Source organism: Ixodes scapularis, unplaced genomic scaffold (assembly GCF_016920785.2).
Source record: "Ixodes scapularis isolate PalLabHiFi unplaced genomic scaffold, ASM1692078v2 PGA_scaffold8__174_contigs__length_109621045, whole genome shotgun sequence".
NCBI lineage: Eukaryota > Metazoa > Arthropoda > Arachnida > Ixodida > Ixodidae > Ixodes > Ixodes scapularis.
This window is the reverse complement of record NW_024609883.1, coordinates 44021454-44039442: the sequence shown is the minus strand read 5'-3', so window position 1 is coordinate 44039442 and position 17989 is coordinate 44021454. Positions and strand designations below refer to the sequence as shown.

Genomic DNA, 17989 nt, shown 5'->3' with positions numbered 1-17989 from the left:
CAGGCGCAGACGCATTCGGATTTGTGTTGGAACTCCACTGGTGAAAGGCGCCACCGCCGCCTCCCTTCCCTCCCCCTTTGTTCTTTGCTTTGAAACTTGTTTTTTGTATTGCTTTTTTTTTTTTTTTTTTGCGTATACGTTTGTTAGGGCTCCACGCGGGTTCGCAGTTTCCCACTCATTTTATACAAACAAACCGGAGCGCCCCTAGCGGACGCCACCGGCGCCGCGCATGCGCGGTGGATGGTGGGCAAAAAGCCCGCCGTCGCCCATAAACAAATCATTGAATTGCGTTGTTGTCGGCGTCGGTGGGAGTCCCCGTGCTCTTTTTCGCGTTGTAATTGTTGATTCTACGTCCTCCTAACAATGTCTGACTACTTGAGCGGCTTCAGCAAAACTATCGAGGCAAAACTTTGCGTGAATAATGTGACGTGCGGCGATTCATTTCACGTGGACGCCGCAGAATGGGCGCTAAAGCCTGACTCCCACGATGAGATTCTGCTCTCTATTTTCCGTCGCGACGTCGCTCGGACTGCAAAAGCGTGGACCGTAGCTGAGATGGTGGACATCGATACTGAAAACCGCAAGTAGAATCTGGCATTACAAGTCGGTGATGGCCACTGGTAACAATGATCAACAACTTGTATCTGTTTACACTTTAGCCGACTTACCCCAACCAACCTTCAAAAGTGTTTTGAGGCCTGCATTTAGTTCTTATCGCAATTACCGGGTCAACGTTTGGTTTATGGGCCGCTGTTGTTTGAACGAGCTGACGACAAAAAGCAGCCAAGTTTGAAAGAGCAGACGACAGTTCGAACGGCTGCGCAATAGAGCACGGGCAAGAAGCATCGCGTCCCGCGTCAACAAACCATTCGAAGGTCACGTTGTCGGCGTCTGTGTGAGTCTGCATACTCTTTTTCGAATTGGATTTGTCGATTCTACGTCCTCATCAAAATGTCTTAACACTTTAATCGCCTGAGCGAAATTATCAAGGCTCGTTACGCCGCTAAACTTTCCGTAAATACTTTGACGTGCGGCGATTCATTCGCATGAACGCTGCAGAATGGGCGCCAAAACCATGATGAGATTCTTGTAGCTCTTTTCGGTCGCGACGTCGCTCGTGCTGCAAAAGTGTAGAAGGTAGCGGCGATGATCGACGTCGATACTGAAAATCGGAAGCGGGAACAGACCAAGCGTAACAAGTCGGTGATGGCCACCGGTACTAATAATTAACATCTTGTATCTACTGTTTACACCGAGCCTACTTAAGTCTTTTGAGGCCTGCAATTACTTCTTATTGCAATCACCGGGTCAAAGTTTTGTTTGAACGGGCAGACGACAAAAAGCAGACAACTTTGAAAGAGCAGACGAAAGTTCGAACGATTAGGCGGCCGTGTGAATTTGAAGACGCACTGAACCCGTGGGTGGTCCGGACAACTTGGGGGCTTTCTTTCGTTCATGTTGGAACAAAGCAAATACATCTGGCGACCACAAAGTGTGGCCCGCACACGCAATCGTAGTTCGACAGCGTCCGGTTTACCCTTTTCGCGGCTACTATCCACGTTCTCGGACGAACGGAGGGGCGAAAACACATGAAAACTGATCTTCAAACCTTTCCAGACTCTCTTGGTAAAGCCCCCATCGCAGCGTTTTGACGAGAAGCCAGGTTTTTTGTCTCGTTTCTTCCAAAGGAACACAGGAATGCATGTCTGGCACGGCGACTTCTGCCCACCGCCCCAGACCGGAAGTGCGTCTGGCGCGCCACCACCGCGGCGTGATGTAGGAGAGTTGAGTTCGTGTATAGACCGTTTTATCGTGGGCAGCGCCATTTTGAGAGCGAGAGAGAAAAGGGGAAAGGGCTACCGGCGCTTTCCCTCTTTCTGATTGTGTAGAAAGAGTAAAAGTCCCGGATGAGAGGCTTGGCCGGTGTAGGCTGTCTACTGTGCCCCAACTTCTTTCGCGCTTTCTTTTCTGTTTTAGACTCGCAAACTTAATTGGAGCCACGGGTTTTGATGGCAACAGTCCGCCGGTCATCGGGACACCATTGCTCGGTCAGAGGGTGCACGAATAACGACAGAAAGCGTCGAATACCGCCCAAGGACCTCGTAGCTTGCATGGAATTCGGCAAGGCACGTGCGGCTGCAATGTTTGGAAGCTCCACCGCTTTCCGCGTGATTGGAAATGATGAACCATACATAAATTTTTGCTTGCAATAGGCCCCTTTCAACGCAGCCGTTTTTAGTAATGAACCAGCGATACACGAAACGGGAACCTCAATTAACTTTTGTAAACACCCGGAGCTGCTACAGATTGTTTTGCTGCGCTGCTTCTATCTTGCGTATCCGTGTTCCCATATTTCATTGTCGATGAACGACGAAGACGTTCTAGATGTGCTTATATCGAACCGCAGAAAGCGTCAAAGCAGCCACGAATTATTTTACTATTTGATGCAATATTTTGAGTACTAACCTCCAATTTCTATCACTGACACGTTCGCTGCCGCTGTTCTCCCCGTTGCCGCACTGGCGGATGCCATGACACAAACAAAGAAACGTACACACTGGGCTCGAAGACGCAGATCGCAACACACGAGTCGTACCCTGGAGCGACTATCCAGCACTTCAAAGCGCCCAATCAACGGAAACAACCCAAACAACCCACCAACGGCACTCCAAGGAGCGCTTTTGCCGGCTCTCTGGTATCGCACAGGGGATCGCTATTCAGGAAAACCGATAGAACTACCTTTTCAACAATTTCTAACCTCACCCGGCGGCGGAAATAAGCCTTCAACTAAGTGTTGTAAATGATGAAATCGAGTGAGTCACCACTGCAAATTATCAATATTAAGATAAATTCCGTTACAAAATTTTACAAGCTGAAACAGCAATTATCACGAGAAAACTGGCACGCACCTTGCGAGCGTACCCCATGTTCATCGGCGGGACAGCGTTCGGTGCGCGCTCCATTCACAAGCTGTTCCGAGCACAGTCGAGAAGATGGTGTTGAGGAAATGTCTTTTCGGTTTACGAACGCAATCCACTGCCGCCAAGACCGGGGTCATGTGGAAAGCGATGGAGCTTAAAGACATCGCAGCCGCTCTCGCCTTGCCGGATTCATTGCAAGCTACATAGGTCCTCGGACAGTATTCGACGCTTTCTGTCGTTATTCGTGCACCCTATGACCGAGCAATGGTGTCCCGATGACCGGCGAACTGTTGCCAGCGAAGCCCGTTACTCTAATTAAGTTTGCGAGTTCAAAACAGAAAAGAAAGCGCGAACGAAGTTGGGGCACAGCAGACACCCAACACCGGCCAAGCCTCTCATCCGGGACTTTCACTCTTTCTACACAATCAGAAAGGGGGAAAGCGCCGGTGGCCCTTTCCCCTTTTCTCTCTCGCCCTCTTTCAGTAAAACGGTCTATAGCTAAACGTAAAAAGAAAAAATTAAATTAATAAAAAAATATATAAAAAACCGGGCCCGTTCCATTCCGGGCAAAAGGCACCTAATTCCATTCCCATTCCATTCCCCTCAACCCCCTCAACGTTGCCGCCATTCCATTCCGGGGTCGCGAAAATGTGGAATGATTCTGGAATCATTCCAACTCCGCAGTGGCAACTCCGCAAAACTGCTCTTAAGTGGCAATAATATTAAAACAAAACACAAAACATTAAATCGTCTCAGTGTCTCCGAGCCAACGCGCTGGCCCATATGACTCCATATTTGTCGGGCTTAAGTATCCGCCGAAGTGCCCACAATCCGACGGAGGCCAATCTGAGGTTTCGGTAGCACGTTAAGAGATCTCCAGTTAATCAAAATAAACCCGCAAGTTTTTTTGTTTTTTTTTTTTTTTTTTTTTTCCGGGGGGGGGGGGGGGGGGGGGGGGCGTGTTAAGTGATTTTTGTTGGGTTGGCTTGTGAAACCCTAAGATCTGAGTATTTGCTTCGCTCTACCTTAGTTCGGAGCACAGCCAACGCTACGGACTGATGAAACCAAGCTTTTCGTATCTCTTTCTGTGCTTATGCGGTCGGACTAAACTAGAGCCACTTAATAAGCTACGCTTCATACACATCTTGGTGCTTAAAATGATGGTTGTCAGTTATCTGAAGCTTTATCTGAAATCACAGGAAACGCTTTTCCGTCCTCCACAGATGTTTAAACAGTTCGCGACAAGGCAAAGCAATATTACGTGAGCTTCCTGACACCGAAACTAATGCTGAGGAAGTCGCCCATTTCAATCATGACGATCGGCAGTTGCGTTTGATTTGTTACTAACCAGCAAGATGGCGGCGCCCACAACAATATGGGGGGGGGGGGGGGGGGGGGGGGGTAGCGCCGATACTCTAAGCGTAGGTTTAAAAAAAAAAAAATTGGGTTGTGTGTGTGTTTATACAGCCTAGAACTTGGTCTGCCTCACAGGGGCGACGAGTCTCCCAGCTGTAGATGAGCAATTTAGCCAGTGCGGTACAGCCGCTAGCCTGGGGTCTTTAACGTGCACCACGCAGTAGTGAAACACGACCGCACGCCGGTACGATGGTCATCCAGATCGAAACGGGCAGGGGTGGGGCTCGAACCCAGGATCCCTGGGTTCTGCAGCGCGAGCTTTCGCTCCACGTGCTCCGAGCTGGCGTGCGCCACCGATCCCCCCCGTAGGTTTAGCTCACAGGCTAAACCAAGTGCGGTGAGGGATCGTTGGCCGGGTGTGTTCTGGCACCACAGATCAGAGCACGTGGAGAAATGCTCGAGCGCGAGCTCCGTTCAAAGCACGGAGCTCACGCTGCGGAACCTGTAAGGACTAAACACCCTCGATGTGTTTGCGTTGGTTTTTCAAATAACCTCAACGGTGCCAGTGCACGAGGCCCGTATCTCGAGCGGCCCTTGGAGGCAAATGGCGGCGCAGCACTAAAATGACTGGTCCTTGAAAGCCATGCCGGCGAAGCACCCGCTTGTGGCACGTGTCTCGAGCGTTTCCACAACAATGGTTGGCGGGTACTTGTAAAAAAGGCCTTTATCAAGGGGCTTTAGCAGGGAACCTGGGTTCAGTCGGCCATCTGCATCCTACCGTCGTGCGATCGTGTACCACATAATGCACGTTAAAGACCCCGAGCTAACAGGAGACAACTTACTCCAAATCTGAGGGTAATAAAGGGCTATGAGCATTGAAACACAATGGCCTGAGCAGTATATGTGTACATGCTTAACGTTTTGAAGCACCCTTAACTTACGATGCCCTCACCGCTAGTGTGAAATGTAGAGCTGTTTCATTCTTGATCAGCGTACCATGTGCGTGCTTACACTAGATTTTATATAACGTTAAACTCTACCTGTTTGCATCTTTTTTTTTATTTTTGCACACTACTACTTGCACGCATAAACAGCATAAATCACCAAATTAAGACTGGTACAGGGTGTCGCAAAAAAAATACGTTTTCTTTTTTTTTTTTTTTTTTACTGCAAAAATAAACTACGCATCGCCTAACGCTTATAACTTTTGAATAAGGTATCGGATCGGGCTGAAACTTTGACATCTGCTTGTGGCCTCTAGCGCTACAGTGGGCGGGAAATTAACGTTCGGCGATACCAAAGTTATTCTAGCAGTAAAAAAACAACAAAAAAAAATGATTTTTTTTTGTTTTGCGACACCCAGTACATTGCTAGCGCAAAGGCTATCCACAGACCCAGAATCTTTGCCTGGCCAGTCGTTGCATTCATCACTGAATTCGTATTAAAATTAATTCGTATTGTATATTACTGTGAGTTAATTTTTAACCTTGGCATTTTTTTATTATGACTCCCGCGCCAGTCCTACTTTGGGTTTACCAAACTCAACATCTAAACCTGTGTGTCATTTTTCGTGTTTTCCAGTCTCGTGGTTTTGGTCAAAATAAACACCAAGCCACCTAAATAGGGCACCTGACCGCCCCCCCCCCCCCCCCCCCTTTCCAAAGAAAAAAAAAATTATTTCTTTTATTTTTTCAGGTAGTTAATTTTTCAAGCTAGAATTTTGGAAACCCATGTCTATCACGTCATCACGTTTTCCTGGAAATCCACAAAGAGCCAAACACATGCACGACAAAAGGGCCGGCCCGACATATTGCCGCCCGCACAGCTGAGAGAGCAACGCTCGGTTACGGACTTCTATAGTCGGTTGCAAGCTAAGAAAAAACCGGAAATGCCTCTCAGAGGAAAATGCAATCCTACGCCGAGAAACGCCAGCCAATCGTTTTCATGACGTCACGATTCCGTGAACCAATCGCGATCCTTTTGAAAAAAAAAAAAAAAAGCTCAACATGGCGACGCTAGTTTCTCGGGACAATTATTCTGCTTTTTTGCACCGTGTTTTACGTGCCCGAGGTTACGCCACGAAATCTTAATTGTATCGGCTTGCGTTTGCAGCAGGTTTTGCGCGACAACGTGAGAATCCAGCGACGCTATCGCCAACGAAAATTTCGAAGCGGGCGCAAGGCTTAGCACTGCTGAGAGCTGGAAGACGGTATGTTAGACAGTATCTTGGACAGAAAATGAATTGGGAAGACGGTACATTGTACATGACTTTCTTTCTTTACTAAACAGCTATTTCGTTGACAAAAACGTATTCTAACTTATTTAAATGTCCTGAATGAATTAAATAAATAGTGTAGTAGTTTAAGACACGTTTCCTGGAGGAAGAAAAAAGCAACGTTGCTAGCGAACTACTTTCTCGACGGTGGAGGCACTTCAGATGGGCGCAATGCGCTTGTGGGTGGAGCTAAAAGATTGTTCTTAGCTTGCAACCGACTATAGAAGATTCGTGTTCATTCTTGCACCAAACGTAACTTTCGCCCTGCTTTCTTGTTCTCGAAAGTGCCAGTTCATCCTCGCTCCGAGCGCGTGATGCTCGAACCTTCTTTGCCGAACTTTCGAGATGGTGACGCACTGTAGAATGATAAGCAGCTGCCAGCGACCTTGTCGAGTCAGTCTCGCTCTCACTCTCTGTTACGTTGCCGAATCGTCGCCTGCTCTTCTGCTGCCTCGACGCCCTTTCTTTACTTTTTTGTTTGGCACAAGTAGGCCGATTAAATCTTTATTTTTCAGTTCACTATTCGTCCTCCATCACCTTCTTTCGTGTCAATATAAATCTAACCACATTGAAATATGTGTAACTGACCTCTGAAATCTCCGATAACGGCGCACAGGCAATTTTATATATTTTAACGCGTCGGTGGTTTTGTTGTGCGTGTGTCTCGCCATTTGGCTCATAACTATTTTTGCGTTTCGTTCTGCCCACATTTGCTGGAGACGTGAGCTCAGAGCGTAGGCAGCTGGTTTCTTGCACGAGAACTGGCACAGCCGTGCGTGTTCCAAAGAAAGCTCGTACAGAGAAAAACATGCATGCAAGGGACCAGGGATGTCAAAATCAGGATATAGAAAAATATCCCACTGTATCGAAGCGCCACCACAGACGATTTCTCGCCTTGATGTAAAGGCCTGGAAGGTGATCCCACCGCCATCTGTTGGTTCAGAATTACACTAACGAAGGGTGGGGTTGCACTAATGTATGCACTCTAAACAGCGAGTTCGTTTCACGACACTCGTGCCCGCGCGTGCCCACTCGCAGCGTGGAGCGGGTTCGTTTCAGCCGGCACTCCACGAGTGGTTGCACGCTCTGAGTTCGTTTCAGCGCTGGCACCCCACGCGTGCATGCACTTGCTGCACTGAGGAAATCGGGAGTGCGCCAAGATGCAATCCCGTCATGCATCGCTCCGGCGAGGAGCGTGAGCAGACGACGAAGGTTCGTCTGCTACGATGCGTCTCGGAACCGAAACGAAAAAATAGTAGATTTTCTGATAGAAATCGCGTCCCGCGAGCAACGGAATCAACCGCGAGCTTGAATTCTGAGCGTGTGCTATTTCATGAAGGAAGCAATTGACAAACCCTGCTTTATTTGCAGGTTTTAAGTCGCCCTGTTGCCGTATAACCACCGAGATATGTGTAAAAAAAAATGCTCAGAACAAACGCATCAGCGGCCCCCCGAGATGTTTATCAACATCCGTGTGCGGGTGAAAAATTTAACATATGTCGATAAAACTCCTCCAGTAGAAACCTGCGACTGCCCAATAAGCATCAGAGAAAGCTAAACATCGGGACTTTACCCGAGGCTTGGGCAACATCATGTTTAACATTTATCTACGTCAGCTAACTTGCCCCGTCGTATTTTGTTCGAGAAAGCTCTCGTTCTCGACGCCCTCACCAAGGCTAATATCTGATCCACCTGTAATGACGATCGAAATCGAAAGTCCCACGAAACGCTTTGCTGGATATTCCAACAAACTAGTTTTAAGCCGTACCGTTTCAGTAGTTCACGCATAATACCATGCTTAAACGGATCAAGCTTCTACTCGGACAGCATCATCAGTTTTCTTCAGTGTAAGCGATTATAAAGAGATCGCAACCAGCTGCTTTGTAGACCGCTGGTTGCGAAAATTTACGCCGTCTGTAACTATTTCTACGACAGCCGAGTTGCTTGAAGTCATCCCAAATATAAACTACAGGTTGCAGCGACCAACGTTTGTAGATAAACGTTGGTAGCCACTGCACTCTCGCATTCCTACCCTTCCTACCCATCACTCCGAACAGAGGCGCTAGTTTCGGATTGAAGTTGGTACCTTTTCTACAACATAGATGGCGGCGGCGTCAGTCTTCTGCACTCGGTGCATTGGGCGTGTTCGTTTCACACGCACTGGCACCGTTCGAGTTCTCTCCCAGAATGCATCGCACTCACAGAGTGTTGCACGGAAAACTGGACTCAAACGAACTCGCCAAATGCACCGAGTGCAGGAGACTGATGCTGCCGCCATCTATGTTGTAGAAAAGGTACCGACTTCAAACCGAAACTAGCGCCTTTCTGTTCCGAGTGGTGTGTGGGAATGCGAGAATGCAGTCGGCTACCAACGTTTATCTACAAACGTTGGGAGCTGCAACCTGTAGTTTATAGTTGGGATGACTTCAAGCAGCTCGGCTGCCGTAGAGATAGTTACAGACGGCGTAAATTTCCGCAACCAGCTGTCTACAAAGCAGCTGGTTGCGATCTTTCAATCCTTATAACCGTTTACACTGAAGAAAACTGATGATGCTGCCCGAGCAGAAGCTTGATCCGTTTGAGCATGGTATTATGCGTGAACCACTGAAAGGGTACGGCTTAAAACTAGCCTGTTGGAATATCCAGCAAAACTGGGACTTTCGATTTGGATCGTCATTATAGGTGGATTAGATATTAGCCTTGGCGAGGGCGTCGAGAACGAGAGCTTTCTCGAAGAAAATACGACGGGGAAAGTTAGCTGCGTAGGTAAATGTTAAACATGATGATGTTGCCCAATTCTCGGGTAAAGTCACCATCTTTAGCTTGCTCTGATGCTTATTGGGCAGTCAGAGGTGTCTGCTGGGGGAGTTTTATCGACAAATGTTAAATTTTTCACCCGCACACGGATGGTGATAGACATCTCGGGGGCCGCTGTTGCGTTTCTTCTGAGCGTTTCTTCACACACTGGTATATTTCAGCGTTTGTACGGCAACAGAGCGATTTAAAACCTGCAAATAAATCGCGGGTTGTCGAATTGCTTCCTTCGTGAAATAGCAGACGCTCACAATTCAAGCTCGCGTTTGATTTCGTCGCCCGCGGGACGCGATTTCTATCAGAAAATCTGCTTTCTTTTTTTCCCGTTCGGTTCCGCGACACATCGTAGCAGACGAACCCTCGTCGTCTGCTCCCGCTCCTCGCCGGCCCCGCCGGAGCGAGGCATGACGGGATTGCATTTTGGCGCACTCCCGATTTCCTCGGTGCAGCGAGTGCATGCACGCGTGGGGTTTCAGCGCTGAAACGAACTCGGAGAGTGCAACCACTCGTGGAGCGCCGGCCGAAACGAACCCGTTCCACGCTGCGAGTGGGCACGCGTGGGCACGAGTGCCGTGAAACGAACTCGCTATTAGTCCAGTTCTCCGTGCAACTCTGCCAGTGCGATGCATTTTGGGAGAGAACGGTGCCAGTGCGTGTGAAACGAACCAGTGCAGCAATATTTTTAACACGAAGTATTCAACGAGACCCCCCAGTTGTTTTCCAAATTTACAATACTGAGATTTTTATTTTTAACTCCAATCGTGCTAGTGATCGGAACGTCACTGTAGTAATCCGATTCTGTGCAGTTTCGAGATGGTGCCACCGTACAGCCGTGCACACGGCTCGCGCATATGACGTCATGTTGTCAATAAAAGCCGGCCGCGCCGAGCATGTTGGTTGTCTCGCCTTGAAATTCGTCCCAAACAGTTGTCTCAACATTTCGTCCCGGCTCGGTGCTCCGCGGGCCCCGCCGGTTCCCGTCTGGGTCAGCACAGTGGCTGGGTGAACCACTAGCTGGGTGAAACACTAGATGTGTGAGCCCTAGTCAACCATGCCTTGACACAGCTTGCCTTTAGGCGGTTAGCTACGGGTTATGTCACCCTAGCTCCGGCACTGGGCTGTCTTCAGTTTACGTGCTCGCCCATTCAGAAGCCGTCAACTCCACGTAAAGTACTTTACTACAGGTATCCATTTGGGTCGCCTCGAGTTGAGACGACTGGTTGCTGCAACTTTACACCCGCTTGCCGTGCACTTTAATGCATCTAGAGAAAGCAGCATTTTATGGCTTAGCCTCGTTTTCATGCCCGACAAAGGGGATGGTCTTGCCCGACTATATGAATATGTCGCCGACTAGAGCAACACCAACTGCTGACACATAAAAGGCTGTTCCCTGGCTGATTTCTCACAGAAACTTATGAAGCCACTCGGGTAGACTAACCCCAACAACTTTTGGGAAATATCTATAGCCTCTTGGTGTGTTTGGGCATGCAGTAATGGTCTCCAGTGGTGAATAAACTTAGACTTTGGAACATTGCACTTGCAAGGTCTCGCCCATGTGCACTTGGATGTGGCGGGTTGGAGGTGTCAGAAGGTCTCTTTCTTGCCCATATGCATTTGAATATGCTACGTAAGAAATGCTATCTGGGTATAGGCTTTGGAACACTGCTAGCACCTGTAAGGCCTTTCCCCTGTGTTCATTCATGTGCGAGCCAGTCAACCTTCGAAACGAAGGACTTCAGACACCTGGTAGGCCTGAACAACCAATTAGCTCCGTGCGTTTGGGTGCGAACTACCAGACTGCCACTCCAAGAAACGGCTTTGGGGCACTATGTACTTGCATCTGTAAGGTTTTGAACCTCTGTGGGTTAGCATGTGGGAAGTCAGATTAATTGCTTCGTGAAAACGCTTTCAGACATTCCTTACATTTGTAAAGTTTTCCAATAGTGTGGGTTCGGATGCGGGTGGCCAGCAGGTTAATTTTAGCAAATGCTTCGGGACATTTGCGGCATTTGTAAGGTTTTTCACTCGAGTGCGCTCAAACGTGAGTGCCCACATCAAACGGTCTGCTGAATGCTGCTGGAGACAGTCGGCGCTCAAAAGACTCTTTCCCCCGTGAATCTTTGGGCGACGTATCAAGTCTTGCACTGCAGAGGAAGACTTCTGGCTTTGCCCTTCATCACCGTGAATGATAAGGTGGTTGACAATTCCACGCTGATCCCCGGTGACATGGGTGCAGAAACAGCATCTGAAGAGGCTGTCTGTCGTGCTTTCCAATGGGCAGCTTATCTGCTCCAGGCGTGCATCTCCATCGCCTGCACAAACACACATACTTGCGTGAATATTACAAAAGACAAAAATAAAAACAACCCCAATGGAGGTAGTCACAAATGCTTGAGGCACTCTTCGATTGCAGTAATGAAAACTATTAAAACGCACACGTTCAGCTATTTTGATCTGGCTAGAATGACACAATTGAGCATGAAGTAGCTCAGAAACTATGTTCCCCAAGCCACTTTCTAGCTCAAAATCGCCATTCAGATAGGAAAAAGCGACTAATCCACAGAATGCTCCTGTCCGCAGCGGACCTTGCCAAATCAAAGGTTTCTTTTTACAAACTTTTCACGGGTGTCTACAAAATCTTGCAAGCTTTCTCAAACTATTACCCTTCGGTTTGACAAATTCATGTCAGGATAATCCTGACAATATTGTGGTCGACTTATGCAGAGCTTCAATCTTTTCTGTTTCAGATGACAAATTGAAAGCTGATAAAAAAAAAATGGTTTGCTGGTTAATTAACTAGTTATAAACTCATGGGTTCTCAAACTGGATTCCTAGGGACCCAGAAGTTTCCCAGAGTGGAGTTGGGTGTTCCCTGAGCTCTCTAATTTCCTTAATCATTCCTGCCCCGAAATGCTCAAGTTTAAGTTCTATTTTAGTGGATTGGAGCCATCTATTGATGCATTACTACAAGTCAAACACAACCGTTTTATGTGCATTATTGTCTGTAAGGTCAACTGTCTGCACTGCTTTATTGCATCGATGCAAAGATCGGGAGGGGTTCCTTGGCCCTCCAGAGATAGGTGTTTTTAAGGTTAAAAAGTTTGAGAATTCCTGCATTAACTAATTAATGAATAGTTCATAAATAACAGTAAACTACTACTTCTGGTTCACAAAAACAATGTTTCCAAAAGTAGCGTGCACCGGAGCATAACATTTGGAGGCATATATTGAAATGAAGCTTTCACATATCCTATAAGAAATGATACTTGCAAGTCCCACAGTAAAATAAGAGGTTTTATTCTAATTTGGCCAACTCGATCAGAAGATGTGTGCCAAGCTGAATCGATAAGGTTAGTACTGCTGAGTGAACTGAAATCAATTGGCCTGATGGGGACAAAGTGCATTCAAGAACATACGCAAAACCATCCCAATGCAACCCTGCGACACTGGATAGACTGTACACACATCCTAGACGCACTCACCGGAGTCTGCCACTGACTGCACGAGCTCTTGCTGACCTGCTCAAAAATATTCAAAATTAGTTCTCCAAGGAAATATCCAAAGCAGAAAAGCATTTTATTGTAGCTGCGGGCTACGCACCGTTATGTAGCCTGTTGTCAGTTGGTATAGCAGCATGACTGGTGCCTGCATGGTTGGATATATGCAACACAGAACGACTGTTACACCAAACAAACCAAGAAATCGACCAAGCGACCTAATTAAAATGGTCATGTGCGCTCAATATCCTACACTCTACATTCAGTCTCTATTTTTTTAAGCAATTTTCGAGCATCAACAAAGTTTTGCGCATTCCCTTGACTTGCGCAGCAGCCGGCTATGCATACTTTTCTCTTTCAAGTCACTAAATAGGCTACGCCTAGAGAGTATTGGCACTTAATTTCCTGGTTTTCTTGCTGGTGCCGCCATCTTGGTGCTTAGTGTAGAGGGGGGGGGCAATAGAGCTTATTCAGATTCGCCCGCCATCTGTCGGACGTGGCGACAACCTTTTTTCAGACGCCATCTTTAAAGAGACACTGAATGCTTGAAATATACAGAGAAAACACCAAGAAATAAGTCGAATGGGATCAGCTAAGCCTGTAATTGATAATTGCATGGTTGTATTTTAAGCAGATGGCTATATTTTTCCTTCTAAATAATGGGATTTTGGCGAGGGCTTCTAAATCAGCCATCAAAAGGCGCGATGCGTCTCAGGAAATCCGGCAGATCCAGCATGGCCTTGTTGTCACCATGCCCTGAAGGGCCAAGCGTACCGTAGTTACAAGCTTTGACACTTGGAGGCATCAACGCGTTATAATCTCGCTTAGTCAAGGTACCCGAGGGCTGTAGCATATCACAGAGCCAACGGTGCTGCCTCGAGTGTGCAATGGCCAACCAACGCGACTAGAGCAGTGGGACGAAGTCGCCGCTACATCACCAGGGGCCATGATGGCCGAAAAGCGATTTGGCTTAGTCGTATTTGTGTGACCCCCTCTCTGCCTTGTCTTCGTCGTCTGCAACAGGTAACAGAGCTTATTCACGTAACGACCATGAGACAAAACCTAAGAAGAAATTCATATTCATGAAGCCACATTCTTGCAAGTTTTTGGTAAGCTACGATGAAATCCTACGACGTACAGCTCCAGAGGTTTATGCACTTTTTTTATTATCAAATCTACATCCCCAGCAACACCACTCGCTTACATTGTTGCGACGACTAATTTGCATTTCCATGTGCTTTTTCTAGCGTCATCACTTCAAGCAGCAAGAGAAAAGAAAAAAAAGTAGTTGAACCTGAATGCCCTAGAAGAGACAAACGCTGGAACCAAGCATACCCGAAAAAGCTACAATGATAACGGTCGCACCGACCAAGCGACCGCCAAGGACTATATCTAGGAAAGCTAGGCTTAGCAAGGCACTCCAATGCAATGTTGCTCCGACGACCCGGAAAAAGACCATCTACACACAATCGATCGACTAGCATGCTGAATGGAACATGCTCACGCAACCTTTATGGACCCTTCTTGTATGAATAGTTTGAACCATGACCTCTATTTTGGGGTAAGAGGGTCGTCAGTCTTTCCCCTCATCGTCCCTAGCTTGTTTTCAGATGAAGCAGTGACGAACGCTCTAGTCGAAAAGGGACACTCTCCTCGATTCTATCTCCTTTTTTTTGTTATAGAGGTCAAATAAATGTCATGTGGATTGCCTTCGCAACATGGGTACATACACTTTTTTTTAGTATGCCCATTTTATTCCGACATGACAATACGCCAACACATGTCGCGTTAGAGCAGTTGTTGGGAGCTACTCAATGCCGGTTCAAACATTCTCTGCCGAGCGTCACGTCAGCATTGAGTTCAATTGTTTAGTGGACCAGCGGTTCATAAAATCAGTTGTAAAAGACTGTTCCCAAATCGGTTGCCAAGAACGCAGAAGAACATGGTGCCGGTGTGGTTCTGCTCCCAGTGCGAACAGGTATTTACGTCGATCTTGCTAACACTCTTTTAGTTCAAACGCATCTTCCAGGGACATCAGCTCCCTCCCGCATTCCCGAAGTCACCAAAAACGTCGCAGCGACTTCTTTACGTGTGCACCGCTTTGCAAAGCCATGCGGGCCGTCTCCTTTTAGCAACGATGGTAGTGTGTTGACTTCGGAGCAATTAAGTTTGTTGCAGTCTACCAAGGCAGCTATCCCATCATCAGGAGAGGTGGGCATTTGGGACCGTTCAAGCAGACATTTTGCGGCGTCGATATTACATCGCGCGCACACAATCCCCAAACCACCCCAAACAAGCATTGCCCAAAAGACCACAAAATACTAAAACGAATGGTGAACAACTCTGCTGTTACTTTCTTCACCAAAGCACCTCGGTACCATGTTTAGGCCTAAGTAATCTCCAAGAGTGATCGTACTTCCTGTTGTGGCGCTGCTCTTACTAACATGTTGTCGTCAAAACAATCCATCGAAGCTTCACAGACATCCACAAGGTTTTTGGTTATCATTTCATTCAGTAAAAATATGTTTTCTTGCGTTATCCTACAAAATGTTCGTGTTGGTGAGGTTCTACTTTAACGCAGTTCATGTTTAAGCAAAGAAAGGAGCTCCAAATTTGGTTTTCATACTTCTTTAAAAATTATTGTTCTTGTGCAAACAGGCATAATCCACTGATGGGGCTAGTTAACGTATGATTCTTAAACAAATGTATAAATGGGCCTGCTGTAGTGCTGATATGAAGCTCCTTGTTATTAAAAAAAAAAAAATATGAAACCACCAAAAACAAACCTCAACTTAATACTATTCATGACTTCTTCTGTAACGGCTGGCACCTAATACACTCGAAAAGAGCACACGCCGGTTGCTTTGCAAGGAGCCAGTGGGGTCACTAGGGTCGCCGGCACTTAAGGCGGTGGCCCGCAAAGACACCTCCCCCCCCCCCCTTTCACTGCCCAACTGCAACCCCCTGAGTACTGCACCAAGGGTAGACAGCCCCCCCCCCCCCTCCCCCCTTTTTTGACGCCACTGCAGGGAGCGTGGGGTTCATACTGCGGCAGGGACAGTGGAGAAGCTGCAAAGGTGGCACCAAGCCTCCGGAAGTTTGCACAGCCACCGAGAGATGGCGCTAACAATGAATAAGGTCTATTGGCTATTGTTGTGATTCGACTTCCTAAGCTTTAGACTGGTGTTGAAAAGCTTGGGCAGCCTCATTTTGCCCTGTCGCAACTATTTTAACATTTCCGAGAGACAGAAAATCCTTTCCTGCCATTTCAGACCAAGCTTTAGATAACTCGCAATCGTGATTTTGAGCACCGAGACAGCAGAAGTGGTTACCCTGAAAAGTAGCTTATTTAATGGCACTAGGCTCACAACTGAAGGTTGCCAAACGGCAGCCGCAATCAGGACCGCAAAATAGGATAGCAGGAGTTAACAAAACTGGATCAACCGAAACAGTGCTAGTGCAAGTTCCCAAACCAGACGCTCTATGGTCAAACATGCAGCTACCTTTCCAATCTGGTTTTTATCTTTAAGAATGGATGACTATGTCTTCGTGCAGCATAAACTCACCCCGCTTTCTACGAAGGTTGGCCCGCTTTTGACTGCGCGCCTTATTCCGAGGTGGCTGATCGTGGAAGATTGACGGCACATGATCCGGGTGCGTGGAATACCGCGACGGCTGGCCTTAAAAAAGAAGAGAGAGAGAAACGTCACGCCACACTATTTGACGGAAGCATATAAACAGGTGCTCACAAAGTAATGAGTGCAGAAAGTTAATAAAAAATTTTGGTTCCAAGCAGTAAAGCGCACAATTAGACTAAGGTGGAATTTAGGGAAATTCAATGCCCCATTTGGCACAAACGCAGACGATGCAGCTATGCTAGGTGATACCATCATGGCTTAAAAGCCGTCACCTTTGGAGTGTGCATTCAGAGTCCTTGTATGTCAAGATAGCTGGTTCACAGGCGACAAGCTGGTAAGTTAAATCTATGAATTGTATCTGTCACGCTGCGAACACCACGCGTGTTATGTGACGGGAAAACCTTTTTCGATGTACGATAACATAAAACAAACGAAGCAAAACCATATGACACCGCCGCAAGCAAACGAAAAGCCGATAGTTTGAACCTGCCATTCAACTCTATCAGTCCCTTCCAGAACTAGACTATGACGAAAAGAGATCACCAGTTCCTCGCATTTTTCTAACATTGTCCGAATATTGTCAGAACCACGAAGGGGTGTGCAATGTGAGGCGTGTCATCAAGTTGGGCAGGTAAGGTTTGGCTGGATGGACGGTAATGATTATACCCTTTGCATCGAGCATTAGCTTGGCATCCAGACATTTCCATCCCTTTGCCGTAGATTTTTCCCTCAGTTTCTCTCCTATTAAACCTCAGAATCTGCGTGCTTTTTGCATGTATTTTCTTAGGTTACCTGTGTGAAAGTGCGCGCTGCAAACTCGAGAGTTGGACGATGGCACCCACGGCGTGCCGTCGGCCTTCGTGCGGTTCACAGCAGCAACAGCAGCGATCCACAGCCTTCTCTTCCGTTTGTGGTTCCGTTCGCACGGAAAGCGAAAAAAACGCACGCCGCTGCCGCCTCTCGCCTTGTTCCTGCAGTTCCTTACTCCACATCCCTGGGTCATTTCTAGAAGCGCTGTGACGCCACTCGAGACGAGATGTCACTGCAGTACGCAGGCAGCATCGTAACCACGGCTGCAACGCACTTCCTTTGGCAACCCGCGGCACCACCGCGGACTACGCTGACTACGGCGCAAAACTTGTACCAGCTGGTCACACACACACACGTGCCGTTGCACGAATCACGGCGTCACGGCCGCCACGGCCGTACAGGAACCGCAGGAACGCCTGAACGACGGCCTGAACCTGCCTGAACCCCTGCCTGAACGTGCCCTCTTGTCCTCTTCATCCCGTGTAAATCCCCTTGGTGCTGGTCACGTGCATAAATAATGCACTAGGCGGCGCAAGACCAACATTTTATTCAAAAGTTATAAATAATTTTCTGTAATCGTCAACGGGAAATCGGTGGCTGACGGAGCTCTCAAATGCATGGTGCTCTCTGGCGCCAGAAACCGAAAACGGCGAAAATGGGCCCAAAAGATCGGTTCGT

General features: G+C 47.6%; 1 protein-coding gene across 1 annotated transcript; it reads right to left on the bottom strand.

Moving 5' to 3' along the window:
- Positions 1-10082: 10082 nt before the first annotated feature.
- Positions 10083-17780, bottom strand: LOC8028666. The gene is made up of 5 exons (XM_029995286.4): positions 17294-17780; positions 16430-16543; positions 12967-13011; positions 12849-12884; positions 10083-11678 (listed from the first exon to the last, which is right to left on the bottom strand). The coding sequence occupies exons 1-5, from the start codon at positions 17502-17504 to the stop codon at positions 11275-11277; spliced, it is 810 nt and encodes a 269-aa protein (XP_029851146.2). The 5' UTR covers positions 17505-17780; the 3' UTR covers positions 10083-11274.
- Positions 17781-17989: the final 209 nt, after the last annotated feature.

Excerpts from the sequence above, each read along its gene's own strand:
- LOC8028666 (XM_029995286.4), bottom strand. The coding sequence starts at position 17,504 with ATGACCCAGGGATGTGGAGTAAGGAACTGCAGGAACAAGGCGAGAGGC. Across the intron at positions 13,012-16,429 it reads CAACCTTCGTAGAAAGCGGG|GCACCAGTCATGCTGCTATA; the intron begins GTGAGTTTATGC and ends CCAACCATGCAG. Across the intron at positions 11,679-12,848 it reads GCAGTCAGTGGCAGACTCCG|GCGATGGAGATGCACGCCTG; the intron begins GTGAGTGCGTCT and ends GTGTTTGTGCAG.